Source organism: Trachinotus anak, unplaced genomic scaffold, assembly GCF_046630095.1.
Source record: "Trachinotus anak isolate AG129_WGS33_773 ecotype Australia unplaced genomic scaffold, CSIRO_AGI_Tana_v1 ptg000013l, whole genome shotgun sequence".
NCBI lineage: Eukaryota > Metazoa > Chordata > Actinopteri > Carangiformes > Carangidae > Trachinotus > Trachinotus anak.
Window position 1 is genome coordinate 9817595 of NW_027273864.1, and position 18334 is coordinate 9835928.

The following is an 18334-nucleotide window of genomic DNA, read 5'->3' on the forward strand; positions in this document are numbered from 1 at the left end:
AAGGCTGTCAGAGGTGTGAGAAGGTTCAGCGAATCTTGAATGTAATGGTAATGATAAAAAAAAACTCAACAAATGCTGTGCCCTTTGCATGTGCTGCACCACCTCAAAACTATTTACAAAACAGTGCTGTCTGTGTGTGCATGTGTCATGTATATGTTTGCACATCCAAATAGTACATAAAGTATTTGGGGTCAGACAGGTGCAAAAGTTAAAATGAGGACAGCTTTTTACAAACTTAAAGCTTCATGTTCAGATGCAGTTTTTGATGAATAAAGGCAGTTTGCAATATTTAAAGGTGACTGAGTTATTGAAATTATTTCAATTTTCAGTCGTCCTCTTAAAAGTGTGAAGTAATATGATATAATATAGTCTAAATACCTAGGCTGGTTGCCTTCCCACAACATACATGTATTTATCACAAAAAAACACTTTAGTTCTGCTTTATCAGTAAGTGGAAGATTTCTAGCCTAGGTAGCTTTATGGGTTATGGCAGTGGGCTAGTCTGGCTTTGTTAAAGACGAGATATCTAGAAAAAGTTTTTAGGTTTCGAGAAGACTTCAGACTGAAGTGGCGGTTTAATATTTACAAACTACTCTTGATACAGGTGCCATAAAACCTGTCAAACATTCTCAAACAGACAGAGACATTAAATATCCTTAAAGAAAAGTCTTGTTTTTTCTACATCACATATTTGTTTCAGAAATTCGTAGATTACAGAACAAGGACTGTCTTTGAAGTTTGTTCATTTCTGTATATCAGCTGTTTGATTGCATTAGGATCCTTGTAGCAGAGTACAGCATGTGCATGAAATGGCTTGCTAGTGTCTTTCAAAGTTAATTAATAATTGTAAACATTTAGATGTCAGCTTGATTATTGCTAAAGGTGCCAGTGTTGATAGCAAATGAAAAATGTGAATGACAGAAGTGATGGCAGTTGGTGAAAATGAGAAGCTGCCAAAATGGACTGGACTTCAAGTAGTATTTTGCTGATGAGAACCAAACTCCTAAATATGTTACACATACAATTATATGGACGTGAATTAAATTTTTAACAAAACTGGCAAGAGAAGAGAAATGAGATGGGAGGCAAGCAGCAACTCAGCATGGCAGCCTTTGACTTAAAGCGTCGGAGCAGAGACACCAACAAAGACTTTATAGCTCAGCAGTGGGTATAGAGCAGCTCTGGAGCCCCCTGAGATCTCCTGTTTTCAAAGAATCCTGTGGTATCGTTCCCTGTCGCACTCGAATCTTCGACCCCCGTAGAGCTATAGTGTGCCCACATCCTCTCATTTTAAGACCCCCACCAGACCGTTCTACACCCTAACCTTTCACGCACACACAAAACAATCCACAGGCACCACTTGGATGATTTAAGCGATCTTGAGTTTTATCAAGAAAATGTGAGTTCTATGGATAGTTAGACATTCAGCCCTTACTCTTTTAGACCGGCTGATCCAAAGTTATGCCAACCGATGAGGCATATTACCTTCAATGTGCCTTTAATAGCACTTAGGATGTTGATTTTAAGTATGGTATGGAGTACAAGGAAATCTGAAGCCGCTTGATACTTAACAATGTACCTGCGTAAATCATTTCGGCTCATAAATGGCCAATGTCTGTTGGTATGATTTGGGGTTGATATATGAATAGACAAGCAAACATCCCAGTCCAGTTTTACAAATGTATAGATTCGCAGTTTTTCTCTGTTTGATATCATCATAGATGAAGTAGGTCTGGCTATTGCACTGATTTTTGGCAAAGCAACCAACTTGAAGAGGCTCTTTGAATAGCAAAGGCAATTTTTACTCAAATTTTATTTTGGACTAAACATTTCATCGATTAATAGTCAAAACAGTCGGTACTGAAAATAATTAGTTGTTGCAGCCTGAACTTACTCATTACAAAGTACATTACAAGCTGAACCTTAAATGCCATCTTTTCGTACAACATATGTATTTGCCAGATGACAATGAACTTGGATTTTCAATTTTTCACAGTTTTTGCTGGAGGGCTTCAAGAAATTTGTGCAGGTACAATATCTGTCATTAGAGCCTTTGGAAAGTAAATATCTCCATTTTAATTATTTATGTTTGAAAAGCACCAGTTATTAACATTCAAGAAAGATATGGGTTGGAGCAACTGATTGTCAACGGAAGAAATTCAGAGAGCAGTTTCATCATGAATACAAATTCAGCTTAAAACGTCTTACTAAATGTCAAAACTTATACAGTTTATCAAAAAATGAGAAATATATTCAATCTTCTAAGATAACTGAGAATGAACGATTTCACTATTATACTTTTTTAATTCATTTTTTTCTGATTCAGTTGAAACAAATTTACATTTTTACAGAAGTTAGTTGAGAAAATTCAGAATTGATATGATTTGCTTTGCAAAATAGTGTGCACATGCATGAACCTCACTGGTTTTAGTGTTACTGCTTTCTTAAAGCGTATCTTAATACAATTTGCACCCCACAGTCAAAGAAGTAAGTTATAAGAAATTATAAGGAAGACCTGAAGTTGCTGTATACACGCACACATGAATATATAACAATAATATACAGCATTGTGGAACAGGGTTTGTGTCACTGGTCCTTCGAATCCAGTTAATACCTGAAGTTTAGGCTCCGTACTTTGACATTCCCTTGCCGTGCTCTGCAGTGAGGCATGAAGTTGCATATGTAGGACTCCGCTGAGCTCTAGGTCATGCACCTGGCAGGGACCACAGAACTGCAAACTGCTGCTCTGTGAACATACAGCTTTTTTATTGCTTGATATGTGGTATCATGTCAGCTCTGATGAAACATCACCACATGTTTTCAGCTGTTTGTCATGATCCATGTGATATGTGACACTTTATGGCTTTAATGTTGCATCTCTGAGATGAAACAATTGTTACTTGTTGGGTACATATATTGTGATTGATTCTTTTTATGTTGGTATCCTTTTTTATCAGCTTACTACTATGCTTTATGTTCATTTAAGTGATAGAGTGATTTTTTTCAGCAGTGTGTGATAGTGGATGATTGTGTGTGTGTGTGTTATGTTTAAGTCCCTTGGCTCGCCCACTCTGATAGGCCCTGTTTGTGTCACATTGGGGTGTTACCTTGACTACTCAGGGCCCTGTCAGCTCAGTTCCTCCCATCATCTCCGACAGATAGATAGCAGGAAAAGAAAGTATCAGCACCTTCCCTCAGCTACCACTCAAGAAACACACACGCGTACGCTCACTGGCGACCAGACAAAATGATCCCGTTGCCACTGGCATGGACACTGTTGACAGTACCGCTGTGGACAGCAGGTAAGACCACCAAGATCCTCTGGTTGTTGTTTTGTAAGCCTCCGGTACTCTCGACATCATAACTCTGTCAGGGGCCTGTACCGAGGGATGTGTTGTCTCCTTAGAGGGAAGTGTATCTGATGTTTCACTTTAATGATGTATTAATTATTAATTATGTCTTTGAATTAAATGTTCCTTGGCATAGTTTGTTCTAAAGCGTAAAAATTAGCTTTTAAGGGTCCATCAGATGACTCGGACAGTTTAAACAGACCAAGTGGCCGCAGTGGCCTTTGGTTCATTTGTCAAAACTCTAATATTCAAACGTGCAGGTTACTTAACTTTATTGTCTTTGAATTGTGCAATAAAAGTGGCATATACTATTAATACAGTTATCAAATATATGTAATATGTGCTCTGCGGTAGGTCTATACCATTGTCAGTTTTTATTTTATGTTTACATTTTTTCATATTATAGCTCTATCAAGTCATTGAAATGAATTGTATTGTACTTGATAAAGACTGAACGCCACACAATTTGTGCTTTTCATATATGTTGGCAACGACGACATGATTTTCTACTTAAGTACCAAGGAGCCTTAACCTTTCATACACAGGCAGCCTTTGAACTGCCGCTTACCTTTAGATATTTCATAAGACTTGTGATTGCAACAGGTATATGCCTACGACTTAAAACCACACAAAACAGGCATTGGAACTGATTCTAAAATGAGATGAAATAGCTCTTCCAATGGAGACGTCCCTTAAATATTGCATAAATGCTCAGTCTCACCGTAAAGCAATTTCAAAATGTCACCTTCACAAGTTTAAATTATATGCAAGAGGTTTCTTCATAGTTCAGCTTCATTTCCATTCTTGTGATACTTCTGGTCATAGTTGTAGTGTTTCTACATTACCAGTTATGTTTGTGCGTTCTGTCTTGCTCGAAGCAGGATCACTTGTTTGTGCTTTTACTTTACAATTAATCTTAGTTTTATTAAGAGAAATTGTGCACGCACCGTTGCTGACGGCGTTTCCTCAAACATTTCTGAACATCAAAAAATGGCCCCAGACGTCAAAACAAGACTGGGTGACCGTTTTTAGAAAATACGCAATTTGTGATACGAGTTTGTTTGGCCTTGACTTTCTTGAAATGTTTTGGAGCCTCAGCCGTCAATGATGTATGACCATAAACAATTTTGTACTGTACGAGGTGTACTACAAATGTGTCTGTTTAAATCTCAAACGTCTGTCTATCTTTGCTCCTAGGTTCGGGCCAGATCCTGCTACAAGAACCCATCAAAGTTCTTTATCCTGCCATCTCCAGTCAAGAGACTATTGAGTGCGACTGCGTTGACATCTCTTGTGACTATGTCTTTTGGTTCCGCAGTAATGTCAGCCAGGGCAAAGTACAGTTCCTCGGACATTGCAACAATGCTGACCGTGTTAACTATGGACCTGGTGTGAAAGAGACACAGTTTAGATTTAGCAAGAGAGGTAGTGCATTTGTGTTACGCATCACCAGTGTGACAGAGGAGGACGCAGGGATTTATTCCTGTGTCCTAAAAGACAGGAGCAATAAAGAGGTATGGAAGCCTGGGAGTCTTCTTCAGCCAGGAGGTTCGTATGCTGAAATCTTTTCATCATTTACAGCAAATCTGAAACCAACCTCTGCATTTAAATCTGATTCACCGTGACATTTAACACATTATATTTATACAATTAATAATTACTTTTGTACGATTAAGATTTTGACTTAAGTGCCACTACATACCACGTACTGCGTCGTTCCCAGTCTTGAGTTCTTTGATGGAGCTTTGTCTCATGTTCCCCTCTTTTAACATATCCTGCTCTATAACTCCCCCTTGTCTACTAAAAGTCATTTATATTACGATGTATTTATCCTTTTCCTTCAGTGTTGGTAGTTTTGACCAAAATCTACGCTGTCAATCTACCAATATTTTCCTTACTTACCTGGGTGTGGTGGTCTTATACACATACTTAGTGGACACTATAAACCTCTGTACCACTCATCACAGCGTCTGCTGTTGCTTTTGTCACCTTTTGTGACCAGCTGGTGCCGTCCGTCCACATGAACAGTAATTTAATGTAGAGTAGAATCAATAGTGAAAACTTCCCACAACAAACGGATTAAAGGAAAATGACATATTAACAAAAGGTAAGTGTATTGTGCCTGTCTAGGTGTGTGTGCAGAGTTCATTCATCAGTACGGGGATGTCTTTGTGCTGAAATGAAGACGAATTTGGAGAAAAACTGTCTGCACTGGAGTCAGAAGCAGATAAACAACATTATTTGCGGAAAGAATTTGTGTTGTTGACACCCTGGTCAGATTTTTTTTTTTTTTTGTGTATAAATAATGAATTATTGCTGGGTCCCCTTTAATCTCTCCGTAAAAGATTCTTTACCGTCTTGTGTCACTGCATGTGTTTAGTTGTCACTTGTCTTGATGGTTGTTTGGTCTTTATCTGACAGTGACCCCTCCAACATCACCTCCTAAGGAAAAACCCAAACCACCAGTCAAGTCACTCTGTCGCTGCCCTAAGAAGAATCCCTCAGTGGGTAAGTTACAGGACTTTTCGTTAAAGGAAAAAGAGCACTTGTATGTAATTGTTTGCGGCAGTGCATTATTTGTAAGAAGCTCCGTTGCTTACAACTTTGATTTTACATGTGACCTAAGATGTATAAGCACTGGAAGTTACAGTTGTGCACTGTACCAGAAGAAGTAAGCAAACAAGTAACTATCAAATGCTTGATTATATCATGTGGCTACAATCAATAAGCCCATTATACATTTAAAGAAAAACATTTTCTGTATATATTGTGTGTTAGCTGTAGGTCACTGCGACGCCGTGGTTCTGTGGCCGTTGGTTGGACTTACTGCGGGCCTGGGTCTAGCTCTCATCTGCACACTGTATTACTTCAGCCGTGAGTAGTCCTCCAGTTTAATGCGCTAGATGATCTGAGGGCTGGCAGGGAAAAGAGATTCATGCCAAGCCATAGAGAAAATTATGCTCACAAATGGTTGTCAAACAATTTGAACAGCTTTGAAATGTAAGTTTTTGAGTTAAATATGTTTTTACTTTTTGTATCTGTAAGTGTTAACTTTTGTGTGGACACATTCTTGCTTACAGGTCTACCCAAAAAATGTCACCACCACTTTAAAAAGTGAGTAGATTCTTAAAAAAGGTTATTTTTCCTGTATAATGAAAATACTATTTATTCTATAGATTCCTTGGTTAATTTTGCTTCTGTAACAATATGTACTGTAATTGACTATATTTTAACCTCCTCTCTCCGTTAAGGACGAGACAGATGCCCAGATTAAGATAAAGCACTGCATCTACAGCTCACATGTGACTCAGAGTATGTACATTATAATTTATATATCTATAAATAACATATTTATTGTTTGTGTGATATTTGTCATTGTGCAAAATATTATCAGGTTTAGGTAAGACTGCTGCAATACAAAAATCATAGTTTGTTATCGCCGTATGATTATTGATCTTTCAGACCTTTCGTATACGCTAACACTTGCGTTTGTGATTGCAGTGGCAGAAGAGCTTCACTTTAGCCGACGTCCGGTGGAGCATGAAGGACATGATTCACTCCATAGACCTACTCGGCAAACAACAACATATGTATGGTTACAGTGAAATGGGCGCTCAGCCAGAGAAGAGTTTTATATCTTTATATCAGCAATTGCCATGTAACATATTGTGATATATTGACTGAATCGTGTTATATATTCTACAGGGAAATGCTCCATCAAGCTTTAAATATCCTATGTGCTATAACTTCTCATCTATAATATCAATATGCAGATTACTTTTATCAAGGTGTGTTTGCAATTCCGCAGGTTTGTGACCAGTACAGGACAAAACACAGCAGTACTTTTTCCTCAAAGCCCATTTGGTCATACAAATGTACTGTGTACCTTTACACAGAAACCTTATCTGTTTATTTACATATAAGAAACAGGTAGATGTCAAAACAGATGAAGAGAAATGTAGTACTTGCTCAGTTGATTTTTTCTCTCTTTATTTATTTGTTTTGGACTTTCACTGTAATTTTGAATTGTTATGTCACACATCCTCTTGGAAATAACAACACAAGTCAACTAAAGTTTGTTTTTTCTGTGAGCATAAATCTGATAAATCAATAAAATTGTATATTTGCAATCATTCATGCAATGGTGGCTCTTTTCTTTTTATAGGAGAGAAATGTTGTTGTGTTGTCTCTTTTGTCTATTTAGCACATCTGGAAGCAAAATTTTCCTTTTTTTTTCTACAATGATTGACTCCCTCCTATACATACAGATAAGAGCGAAAACACTAGCCACAGATTGATGACATTTTGGGGTTTGTGCCTTGTTCATTGGCGCTCTTGCAACAGCTGCAATAATACCCGTATAACCTATAGAGGGCAAATGCTGTGTCTGTCTCCAGTGACAGTTATGACTTGCGTAAAGATAAATTGAGCTAAGAAGCCCTACATTTCAAAGAATTTCTAGTATTGTGTTAAACACCTAGAGGAGTTCTGTGCATGTGGGTGTTGTACTTCCATTGTCAATATTGTGTTTGGCGGAAGTTGAGTAGGTGAGTGACAGGGTTTTGTTTCTTCCTTTACTTTTGATGTGTAAACTTGCATCACATTCAATTTCTGTTGAACTGCCTTCAGCATGTGGCAACAAACTGCACTGTTACATTCTTAAATTCCAAAGTCATTTAATAGCAAAGTGTGTATTGCATCTCTCTCTCTCTCTCTCTGTCACACACACACACGCACACAAAAGCAATACACAAGCACACCTGTGCGATTGACAAGTATAAAGAAACGACTGAGCTGATGGTTTTTCGGGTCTCAGGGAGTGTGCGCAACCCTTTCCTGTGTGCTGGAGAAAGAGGAGAGAGAACCGTCTTCACTGAGATGCTATCGCTTCGCTCAGCTTTGAGCTCTTCATCTAGTGTGAAACAAAAAGACCACAAAAATACCACAGAGGGAACCACAAGCACTGACAGAGAGAGAAAGACAAAAGAAGCGTTACACTTCTGAGTTGAGAATACTATGAGAAAAAAGCTTTTTATGAAACTTGTTGTTGCAGTGTGTTTTATTGGATGTGTTACAACATGTTACAAATTCATCGAAGCGCAATGTACATCTTTATTAAAAATGCATATGTGTGTGTGTGTGTGTGTGTGTGTGTGTGTGTCTGTGTTTGGGTGTAGGTGGGGCAGGGGTGTTTTATTTATTTATTCATCAATCAAATTGCTGTTATAGTAAATAACAAGGTGAAGGTGCATGCTTGATGAATTCCCGTAATCACACTGGTTACTTGAAGTTACACCAAACCTGCTGTATCAACAGTCGTCAGCATTTTGCCTCCGTGTCGTACCACATATACAATCAAAGCAAGGTGGACCAAGATTACATTCAGTTGCCAATTTAATTCATTTAATTTAAGCTACACGCACTGTTGTCAAAATCATTCAAATACGTTTCAGTGTAACGGAATACAGTTCAACAGCCTCCAAAAAGATGGTTAAGTTTAATCAGCACCTCTCTAACACAGTTTTAAGAAAACTGATTATAACCTCTACAAAGTTAGGATTTATCACTGAACTGTTGTATTAGAAAGCTTTAGTTTTAGCCAGGTGTAGGCCTACATAATGAACTAATTGTTATGATTCTCTGTAGACATTGCAGGAAACCACATTTCACATTTAATCACATTTATCAGTTCCAGGAAACATGAATGAATGCTGATTGCAGCAGATTTGTAGGACGTCTAATGCACAGGATTTATTTCTGCTGTTTTCTGATGACAAATAGAGGTGAGTATATTTACATATGACAATCTGCTGTGTGGAGTTTGTATTGTCATTACATATACATTAAGTATAATTATTATCATATTAAATAATCTGTTAAAACTATAAATCCTTAGAGAGAAACACTAATGTGTAGTTGTATGTCTCCTGTTTAAAAGTTTAAAAAAGTAATTAACACAGCCTCCACTAATTAACTAATCTTATACTTATAAATAGCAATAAAGTTTCTCAAAATATATGTGGCAGATGTTCAACCAAAACACATAACTAAATTGCATATTACATATGCCTTTCAAAAAAGACACTGTTTTATCCTTGAACTGACAAATTCACGTGTCAAGTGTGGGACTTAAAGACGTACAGTGCGCCGTATATCACGGATCAGTAAAATACAGCTATATGACGTGACTGTTTTACTGCTTCACAGGATCAACAGATATTCACAGGATACTGTAAGAGTTGTATATTTCTACGAGTCAAAAGTCACAAAGTGAACAAAACAGAGTTTACTGGATGAGTATCCAATACATATATGTAAACCTAAATATTCATATATGATAGAAGAGTGAACTCTTGAATATATTCACTTTTTTCATCTGTTCCGTGTCACATTTTGTACATTAAATATAAAATAAAAAAAATGTTAATACTATCTCAGCTTACTTAGCAAAAGCCAAAAAATATTTTCCCACATATGCAGTCCCAAGAGGAAGTCCTGGTAACACAGAAAATGATGAACAAGCATGCATGAGCATACTGGCATTCACGTTTCCTCCATATCTACTTACTCCTCTCGTTGCTCTTGGTTTCCTTTCCACGACTTCATATCCCACAATGCCTGAAACTGCCAGTACAGCAACAGAGCAGTGATAAGTGAGCCGAACTGGTGAAGGACTGGTGGAGTCGCACTGAAGCTCATATACTGGTATTAAGGGAGCTGCTGTTTCCACAGTGTAAGGACGTCTTTTCTGACTGCATTTGAATGTCAAGCTATGCAATGCTACTGTGCAGGGTACTCTCTCACTGGCTTTCCCTGGTCACCCACTACATGCACACACACACACACACACACACACACACACACCCATTCAAGTTTCAGGTTGGATCCTCCCTGTGTGACTAAGATAGGGAAGCCCATGCAGGTGTACTTGTGACTGACTCACCCTGAAGCAGAAGTATGGAAAGGTGAAGTGGGCTGACTGAGAACATTTTGACTGGGTCTTCCCTCTAAGACAAAGCATCAACAGAATCCCCTGCTTACTGAAAATGACACAAAACTTGAAAGCAACCTGGTTTCCATCATGGTTTTCACTTGCAATAAAGGTCAAAGTAATTTATGAAAAACAAACAAAAAAAAAAGTGTATAATAAGCATCTGCATTTTGAAGAAATAATGTGACAGGGAGAAGAAAATGCTCTACAGCACAGGGTAATGAAACACAATTCTGTTTTCTCTCTTTGTGTGATTATATTCTCCCTCTTAGTTTGTTTCTCTTTGTCTATTTCCACCCACCAGTGGAACAGAGAAATCGCCCACAGGAGAGCCAAATGTCAGCAATTGTTGCCCATTACCAAATCGGTGCATTTACTTTCCATCACTGAACAGGAAATAGCCCTGAGTTGCGTCATAGCTGCTGTAGCTCTCCTCAGTTGATGTGAGGGAAGTTTCATTTCCCTACAACTGTTAGACCAGATTTCACATCAAGTGGCAGGTGACATTATGCTTAATCGTTGCTTTTGAAGCTATGTCCCTTTGTTGTTAATGGAAAATTCTGTTTTCCAACCTTGATTATATTATGTCTATATATATATATATATATATATATATCTATATATATATATATATGTATGTATATAACATTTTTACTGTGACTCCCCTCTGTGTGAGCAGCGCACAGTTGCTGCTTACAGTCTCATTTGAGCCTTTGAGCTGCTGCTGCTGCTCTGCTCTTCGTGAGCTCAGGCATCCCAGCATGCAGCGCTCCTAGCCACACCCCCAGCCGCTGACGTCACAGCAGGTGTTTTCCACCAGCACTGTTTTCCTTCCGGGCTCTCGGAGGTAAAAACACCTGCAGCGGCATCACTGAGCGGTAGTGATGACCGGTAATGCGACACACCGTCAGGTTTGAGCCCTTGCTGGGCAGAGTGGCGGCAGCTCTGCGGCCCGCGAGTCACTGCTGGCGCCACAGATCCTGCTTTTGCTGCCATCTAGCGGGTGAAAGCGTCACCTCGCCGCAGCGATGTCACACTGGTTATTAACGCGGTGCCGCGCCGGGTGTTTGGTGTGGTTAGCCCTGCAGCACAGAGGCAACTTTTGAAACGTAGCCATGTGTCACACTTTAAATCAGCCGAGATGATGCTGCGATCTGTCACAAACCGAGAAGCCACACATGAACAAGGGAACAAAATGTTACAAACTTACAAGCTCCTGTATACACATATATAGAGCTCAGCAGGAAGATCAAGTTATTTTTGGAATAAGAAAGGATATTGTGTTAATCCGAACACAATAGGCTGTGTCGCGTCACGCACAGGAGGGAGGTCAAAGGTCAAAGGTTTCCTTGAGGACAGTTCAACAGGGCGCACTCTTTGCTTACTTTTGTTCATAAAGACAAGTTTATTGAAATGTACTTCTAAGTGTTCTGCCACACACACACACACACACACACACACACACACAGAGAGAGAGAGAGAGAGAGAGAGATAATAAAATGTACTCTGTGTGTTTGTTGTTGTTGTTGTTGTTTTACATGACCCTACCCCATCCTTTGAAGCCCACGCACGCTGTGCAGCGCTGCATGTGTGCGTCAGTGGATGAAGCCTGCTCGATGCTTCAAACCTGAGGCGGAGCAGTGGAAGTGCAGATCGGTGGGCTCCACTTCAAAACACCTCGCAGACCACGACCGCGCTGCAGGAGGTCTCTGCAACACGCTGCTGCAACGATCCCATTCGACGCGGCGGGGAAGGAGGTTGCAGGTGGGGCGTGGTTTGATATCTCCCTGCAGCATCTCTTGACGGGCTCCATCAGGCATCCGCAGCGACTCGTTCAGCAGCTTTAGTCTCCTCCAAGATTAAAATGCACCAGAAGTGGATTCAGCTTCTGGTGATGCTGGTGTTTTATCCACGTAAGTTTTTTAACCCTGAATTTTACTGATAAGTCTATCCACTACCATGAGACAGCTTTTAAGTGTTCCCCCGGCCCTTTGCTTGTTTTTTTTTTTTTGTTTGTTTGTTTTTTTCTGACAACAGAGTGGTGGATCTGTCTGTTCATGCTCCCATTTGTGTCACATCTTTTAGAAACGGCTTCAGAAGTTACAGACAAACAGGTGAAAGAAGCGGAGAAAGTCGAGATCGGATGCGAGGTCTCCAAGATGTTCTCCACGCTCATGTGGTTTCGGGTCCTGGACACATCGGGCATGCAATTCATCGCGTCTTTTGATAAAGATGGAAAGTTAAAAAACACCCTGACCCTCCCCGCAGAGTTCGACAGCACAAGGATGGGCGACAGAGTCCTCACACTGAAGTCCTTCAGCAGAGCCAGAGACAGCGGCCTTTACAGCTGCGCGGTCATCAGAGGGAGCGCGCTGGAGTTTGGCGGCGGAACCCGACTGAGAGGAGGTGAGGTTTGTTTTTTAATTAACAAAAAAAAAAAAAAAAAAAAAAAAAAGAGTCTGGTCTAATCATGGCACGATGGATGCTTTTCACTAACTCTCCACCATTACCATTTCTTACCAAAAAAAAAAAAAAAAAGTTGAAGTGGCGACAAAACCGACGCAGGCCATCACCGTCAAACCCAACCTGCCCACGACTACGGCCTGTGTTTGTAACAGCAAATATAAACCAGGTAAATGCTCCGTTAAAACACATCACATCTCCTCTTTCTGTGTGGCTGCGTCCACATCACAGGCCTTCGCTGAGCAGACACAGGTGGGAAATGAGTTGATGTTTTGCAGGTGAAGTGCGCCTTCCTGTACCTTGCTCTCCGATCATCCTGGGCCCGCTGGCCGGGGGCTGTGGCCTTCTTCTTCTGCTCCTCATCATCACCGCCCTGTACTGCAACCGTAAGTCCGTCTGATACCGTCCACATCCTGATATCCTGAAAGAACAGCCTTCTTGGAGGGAAGTTGCATGTCATTCTTGTGAATGATGTTTTCTGTCATTAACTGTCTACATTTTTGGAAAGCTAAAAAAAACAAAAAACAAAAACCTGTTGTGTTAAATTTTTACATTTTCCCCAGAATTTTTCAGTCTGTTTTTTTTTTTTTTTCTGCTGTTCTTGATTTAAACTTGGGTGACTTTGCTGTTATATAAGTCAGTTAAATTGACACTTTTGATTTGCTGTAGGTGTAAGGACACGGAGATGCCCACACCATCACAAAAGAAAGTAAGTTACTTCCTCATTTATTTTTTATTTAATGTTGTTGTTCACACACAGGATTTAGAGGTCATCAGTTCGACTCCACCAGGCATCAAAATGACCCTCTACATTTTTTGTAATTCTTGTTTATATGTTTACTAGTTGACTTAGCTGTTCAGTTATATGTATTTTGTCCAAGTATTATTAAATAAGGCAGTTTTTATCAGGGAAATTCCACTGAAATGCAATAATTGCTCATAAATTTAACTAACAATAACTGTAATTAATACCAAATTACATGGGTCTTCCTAGTAGACTTCCTTGGACATTACATGCTTGTTAGCAAAGTCAGTGTTACAGTTTTATTTCCCAACATAAAGGCCTTAATCCTGTTCCAAATTTAAACACCCACTGAACACCCACTTCACTGTGTACTCGGTGTAGCTACGACCCTGTTTCCTTTTTACTTCCATTGTGATCACAGAACTGAGGCACTTAAATAATGTGTTTATTATTATTATTATTTTTAAATACTTTGTTTATCTCGTGCAGACCACGGATGATGCCTCCTGAAAAACACATGGCCAACAGACATGTTTAATCTAAATGTTGCATTTTCATTCATTTCATTAAACTGCAATTATTTTACAGTGTGTCGACGATGCAGAAATCATTCTTTATCTTATTTACAGTTTTATGAGAAAATTAATGGTGAATAATTTGCGACCTGAAATACTCATACTGTGTGTGATGGAAAATATAGAAAGTATTTAGCGTTGCTTAAGTAGGCTATTCAACGCATCAAATACTTTTCAAAACCTTTCAACATTAACTGCATTGTTGTTTGCCTGCTGATAATGCTGCCCTGTAACATTGATTCTTAACTCTTTTAATGAAATAAAACGATATGAAATGTCTATTTATCCAATCCCCATTAATCTTGACAATAATAGAAACAATGAATGGAAACCAAATATAAAACAAAAATATTAAAATTCAGTTTCTGAATTTATGAAAAAAAAATGCATATAAATAATTTTGCTTTTGTGTAGATTTCATTTATAGTTACATGTATAGTCTTTACCTTTAACAGGCAATGTTTCACTTTTTCATTTTTCGAATAGTCTCCCTAGACAGATTTTTGACTGTACTGTAATTTAGTTTTGTGATTTAACTTGTCTTCTGCCCTCAAAAAAAAAATTAAATAACCACAGTTAGGAAAATGTTTTGGTCTACTTAACATGATGTCTTGCTGGAGGCTAACTCGAAATGTGAAAAACTTAAGATAACCTTTTCTAAAATTTGTTTAGTTAAGCTTTTGATTTCTCTGGTTTCACAGTAATGCAGTAATGACAAACAAATATTAAACTGTATTTTTGTGTTTTAAAGAAACTGATGTGCAGTACTTCAGAAATATCACACTGTCTGAATTTTTGTAATTTGAAATATTGTATTAAAAAAAAAATAAAATGTAATATCACTCAGACAAGCATTCTTTCTTGGCTGCAATGAATTGTATTTGTCTTTATTTATGTTTCTTTTTTTATTGTTTTTTTTTTTACACATCAAACCCACTCATTTGCATCCCCCATCAGTCACTCAGGGTCTATGCACAAAAATATAAAGTTAGAGCGATATGCATTTGTTTTGTTGTAAACCCCCAAGTCAAAAGGAAGTGGGCTGCTACAACTGTATGCAGAGTGAAAAACCACTAGGTCGGGGGTAGAGAAAAATAAAATGCTTTCAGAGAAGATTCTGCTCCCTTTCAGTTTAATACAAACATATTTGCCTTGAACCTGTAAGAGAACAACGTGTATTGAATCGATATTGCAGTTATAGAGTGATACTATATTTAGCTTTTTCTTAGGGCAGTTCGTGTTAATTTTTGTTTCTTGCTTTAGGCACAAACTGTAGAAACCAGACTCTCATGTAACAACTACACCATTCTAATTTTTAGATTTATTTTATTTAATTATTATTCCCACATCTAAAATATCTCTCATATCGTTTGACTCACACCCACACAAAACCTCTGACATGATGAAAAAATAACCTTGGGGAAATTAAAAGTGATTTGACTTTACAGTTGAAAGCTCTTTGTAAATTGTACAGTGTTGTCTTATATAGAGCAAAAGTCTTTTTTTTTACAGTATACAAAATGGCAGTTTACAAAGCTTGCAACCACCTTGGTTCACTAAGTGCACTTCTTGGACGCCAGTAATTATTTATTCTACAAGGCCAAATACATAAAAAAGACCCTTCTCTTGCCAGATATTTCTCCACAGAAAGTAAAAGACATTCGCAAGAAGCTCTCGGATACAGAATTAAGCAGAACACCTCCTGGAAATCCTCCACATATTTAATAATGTAAACTATGTGCTGTCCAAAATATAAGCAAACTAAGCTGTACACTAGTGTCTTAATGGCATCTGACATCAAGATTGCACAAACATCCCGATACTATACACCCACTCTGTACTGCTCCCACGCAAGCTGACAGTCACCACTACTCCAAACAATGTCACAATACCCCCAGGCTTGGATAACAGGTGTGTTGCGATATAAGTGTATCAGTGGAGAAATAGAAACTGTCAGCTGAGATGTACACGCAGGGCTTTGATGAGCAACACCTTCCTTTCTTCAGCACGCTCAGCACAACAACCAGCAAAATATTTTATTTATTTTTTTTACATGTCTTAAACTCTTCTCTTTCCCCGCAGTTTCCCTCCTTCCTTTGTCTTTTCATCGGCCATTTTTTTTTTTTACATCCATCTTGTTTTAAAAAGTCTTCTTTTCATTTTCTCCAAAGATAGAAACCAAAAGCTGCTCATTCTTGAATACATTTGAAACCAAACAAGAAAGGTGCTGCACACAGCTGCATGTGTGTGTGTGTGTGTGTGTATTGAGCAAGTGTTATGGGTATGTCTAGGCTTGTCTTTCATCCAGTATACATTCTTAACAATCTAGAAAAACAGAGTAAGTTTCTGGAGAGCAGCTCCCTCACTGATGCGTCCCTGTGGCCTTGACGACAAATTGCACCGACAACCTGCAACAACATGCGACACATGCAGCCGTCAGTGGAAAGGCGTGGACATTTATCCTCACCGTGTTTGGCATGTTACATCTTTTATCATGTGAACAAGATGACAACAAACCTTACCAAGTGGTCTAGCTCTTGCCTCCCTTCTTTGTAGATGTTTGCACAACGTCTGAGCTTAGTTGAGCTGATAGCTGGTCAGTGGCAGATGGCTCATCTGCATGGTGTTTCTGAAACACAATGTTTAAATTTAAAAATATATATATATAAAGGAAAAGAAGAAGCAGCACTTTTGCATGCGATAATTTTACAGATTTGATGTAATTATTGGAGGAATTTGACATGAGGCAAATCAGAGTGAGGAGAGTGGATCACATGCAGCTGTGTGCAGGCAGCAGGAGATAGGCTCCACTGATCATCTTTATTTTGGGGCTTTGGCTCAATTACAAGCGCAGAGATTCATTTTATAATCGTGCATATCCAGCTTAATTTCAGTCGTCATGCAACAGGTAATTTTCTTACTTTTGACTTTGACTTTGACTTGCTCTTGCCCTGGAACAAAGTTGACACCTTGGTTAGGCTCAACTGCTCCACATTGCTCTGTGGGGCGGTGACCACTGATATAGTAGATGCTAGTAAACAGCCTCTAGAGGGCGCCATGTAACAATGATAACTAAAAGTGTCTAACATCAGTAAAATGGTGTACTTATGAACCGCCAATAGTCTGCAGCAGAGTTTTAATAATCTGGGTCCATATTCATCACACTGCTTAAGTTAAAATTTAGACTTAAAGGTCCCATATTATATGTTTTATATGAAGTTATGATATCCTTAGGAAGGTATATTTGTGGTTTTCAGTACCAAAAACCATCTCAATGTACAACAACTCTCCAGGCTTCTCTCTGGAGTTCTAGTAACAGCAGGTCAGTGAGACTGAGGCTCTGAGCCTCTCCTCTGATTGGCTGACTGTTTTCTGAGTGTTTAAATAAAGATATAGCAGGTATCAGGAAAACACTCAGAGAAACCAAATCAAGGTTTCATGGTGGGTCTGTGTGGGTTGGGCCTGGGGCATGGCTGAGACCGGTGACTGCTTTGTTGTGAAGTTGGAAGACCCGACAGCTTGTTTTATGGAATTCTGAATACAGGCTGTGTGCATTTCTCTCTGGACTGAGCACTGTGGTGGTTTCACAGTATTAATATAACAACTGCACCTGCTTTATAATAGAAAAAGACATGCAAATCTCACTTTATACAATACAGGACCTTTAAGTGAAAGATCAAAGTAGAAACCCTTCACTCTTGTTCCAACTTGCAAAGTTAAGAATAAAACCCTTAAATATCACACAGCTCACAGCTACAGTTAACACAGTAGGTCCTAGATGACTGGAGCACACATACGAAGGTGACTAGAAACCTTCTGAGATGTACTCTGAAGTGATTCTGCAAAACATCATTGATCATGATTTATGCTATATTACCAGAAACAATACGTGCGGTTTAATTCAGAGTAGGAGTAAATCACTTGATAAATGTTTCTTTGAAGTTTGATAAGAGTGGGATCTCACACAGATGTTCTTTTTACCTTTGATTTGTCTGTTTTAGATTTTAACTCTGGGAGCAGAGTACCAGACAGGGAGTCCAGAGCAGCACCAGCCATTGGCTAGGAAAGAAAAAAAGTGATAAACAAACTTACCTAACATGATCAGCTCATAATCAGTTCATAATGCAGTAGCCTGTAGTAGTTTAGGTTACAATCAGAAACAATTTTGTATAAACCAAAGTCAACCAGTATTGCACAATACCAGGGCCCT

The 18334-nt window shown here is 38.8% G+C and overlaps 3 protein-coding genes across 52 annotated transcripts in view; 2 read left to right on the plus strand and 1 right to left on the minus strand.

Annotated features, from left to right (window-relative positions):
- Positions 1-68: 68 nt before the first annotated feature.
- cd8b (cd8 beta) lies at positions 69-7485 on the plus strand. The gene is made up of 7 exons (XM_071494636.1): positions 69-3302; positions 4548-4898; positions 5772-5858; positions 6129-6224; positions 6431-6464; positions 6602-6662; positions 6852-7485. Exons 1-6 carry the CDS (start codon positions 3248-3250, stop codon positions 6627-6629), a joined length of 651 nt encoding a protein of 216 aa, XP_071350737.1. The 5' UTR covers positions 69-3247; the 3' UTR covers positions 6630-6662; positions 6852-7485.
- A 4627-nt stretch (positions 7486-12112) lies between these two features.
- Positions 12113-15047, plus strand: cd8a (CD8a molecule). Its single transcript, XM_071493073.1, has 6 exons — positions 12113-12254; positions 12427-12747; positions 12881-12973; positions 13083-13190; positions 13474-13513; positions 14039-15047. The coding sequence occupies exons 1-6, from the start codon at positions 12206-12208 to the stop codon at positions 14085-14087; spliced, it is 660 nt and encodes a 219-aa protein (XP_071349174.1). The 5' UTR covers positions 12113-12205; the 3' UTR covers positions 14088-15047.
- The window catches only part of cast (calpastatin), a 36614-nt gene continuing 33258 nt past the window's right edge, over positions 14979-18334 (minus strand). For 35 of the 50 annotated variants that reach the window (XM_071493023.1, XM_071493035.1, XM_071493043.1 and 32 more), the window contains 4 exons: positions 18106-18183; positions 17046-17075; positions 16647-16753; positions 14979-16532 (listed from right to left, as the gene is read on the minus strand). In XM_071493023.1, coding sequence (XP_071349124.1) covers positions 16655-16753; positions 17046-17075; positions 18106-18183 — 207 coding nt within the window. In that variant the 3' untranslated portion in view covers positions 14979-16532; positions 16647-16654. Of the gene's footprint in view, positions 16533-16641; positions 16754-17045; positions 17076-18105; positions 18184-18334 lie in introns of all 50 variants that reach the window. The other 15 variants (XM_071493019.1, XM_071493034.1, XM_071493050.1 and 12 more) reach the window with 7 other exon arrangements.

Coding starts and splice junctions, on each gene's coding strand:
- cd8b (XM_071494636.1), top strand. CDS start 3,248: ATGATCCCGTTGCCACTGGCATGGACACTGTTGACAGTACCGCTGTGG. Junction 3,303..4,547: donor AGTACCGCTGTGGACAGCAG/GTAAGACCACCA, acceptor CTTTGCTCCTAG/GTTCGGGCCAGATCCTGCTA. Junction 4,899..5,771: donor GAGTCTTCTTCAGCCAGGAG/GTTCGTATGCTG, acceptor TTTATCTGACAG/TGACCCCTCCAACATCACCT.
- cd8a (XM_071493073.1), top strand. CDS start 12,206: ATGCACCAGAAGTGGATTCAGCTTCTGGTGATGCTGGTGTTTTATCCA. Junction 12,974..13,082: donor TAACAGCAAATATAAACCAG/GTAAATGCTCCG, acceptor GATGTTTTGCAG/GTGAAGTGCGCCTTCCTGTA. Junction 13,191..13,473: donor CACCGCCCTGTACTGCAACC/GTAAGTCCGTCT, acceptor GATTTGCTGTAG/GTGTAAGGACACGGAGATGC.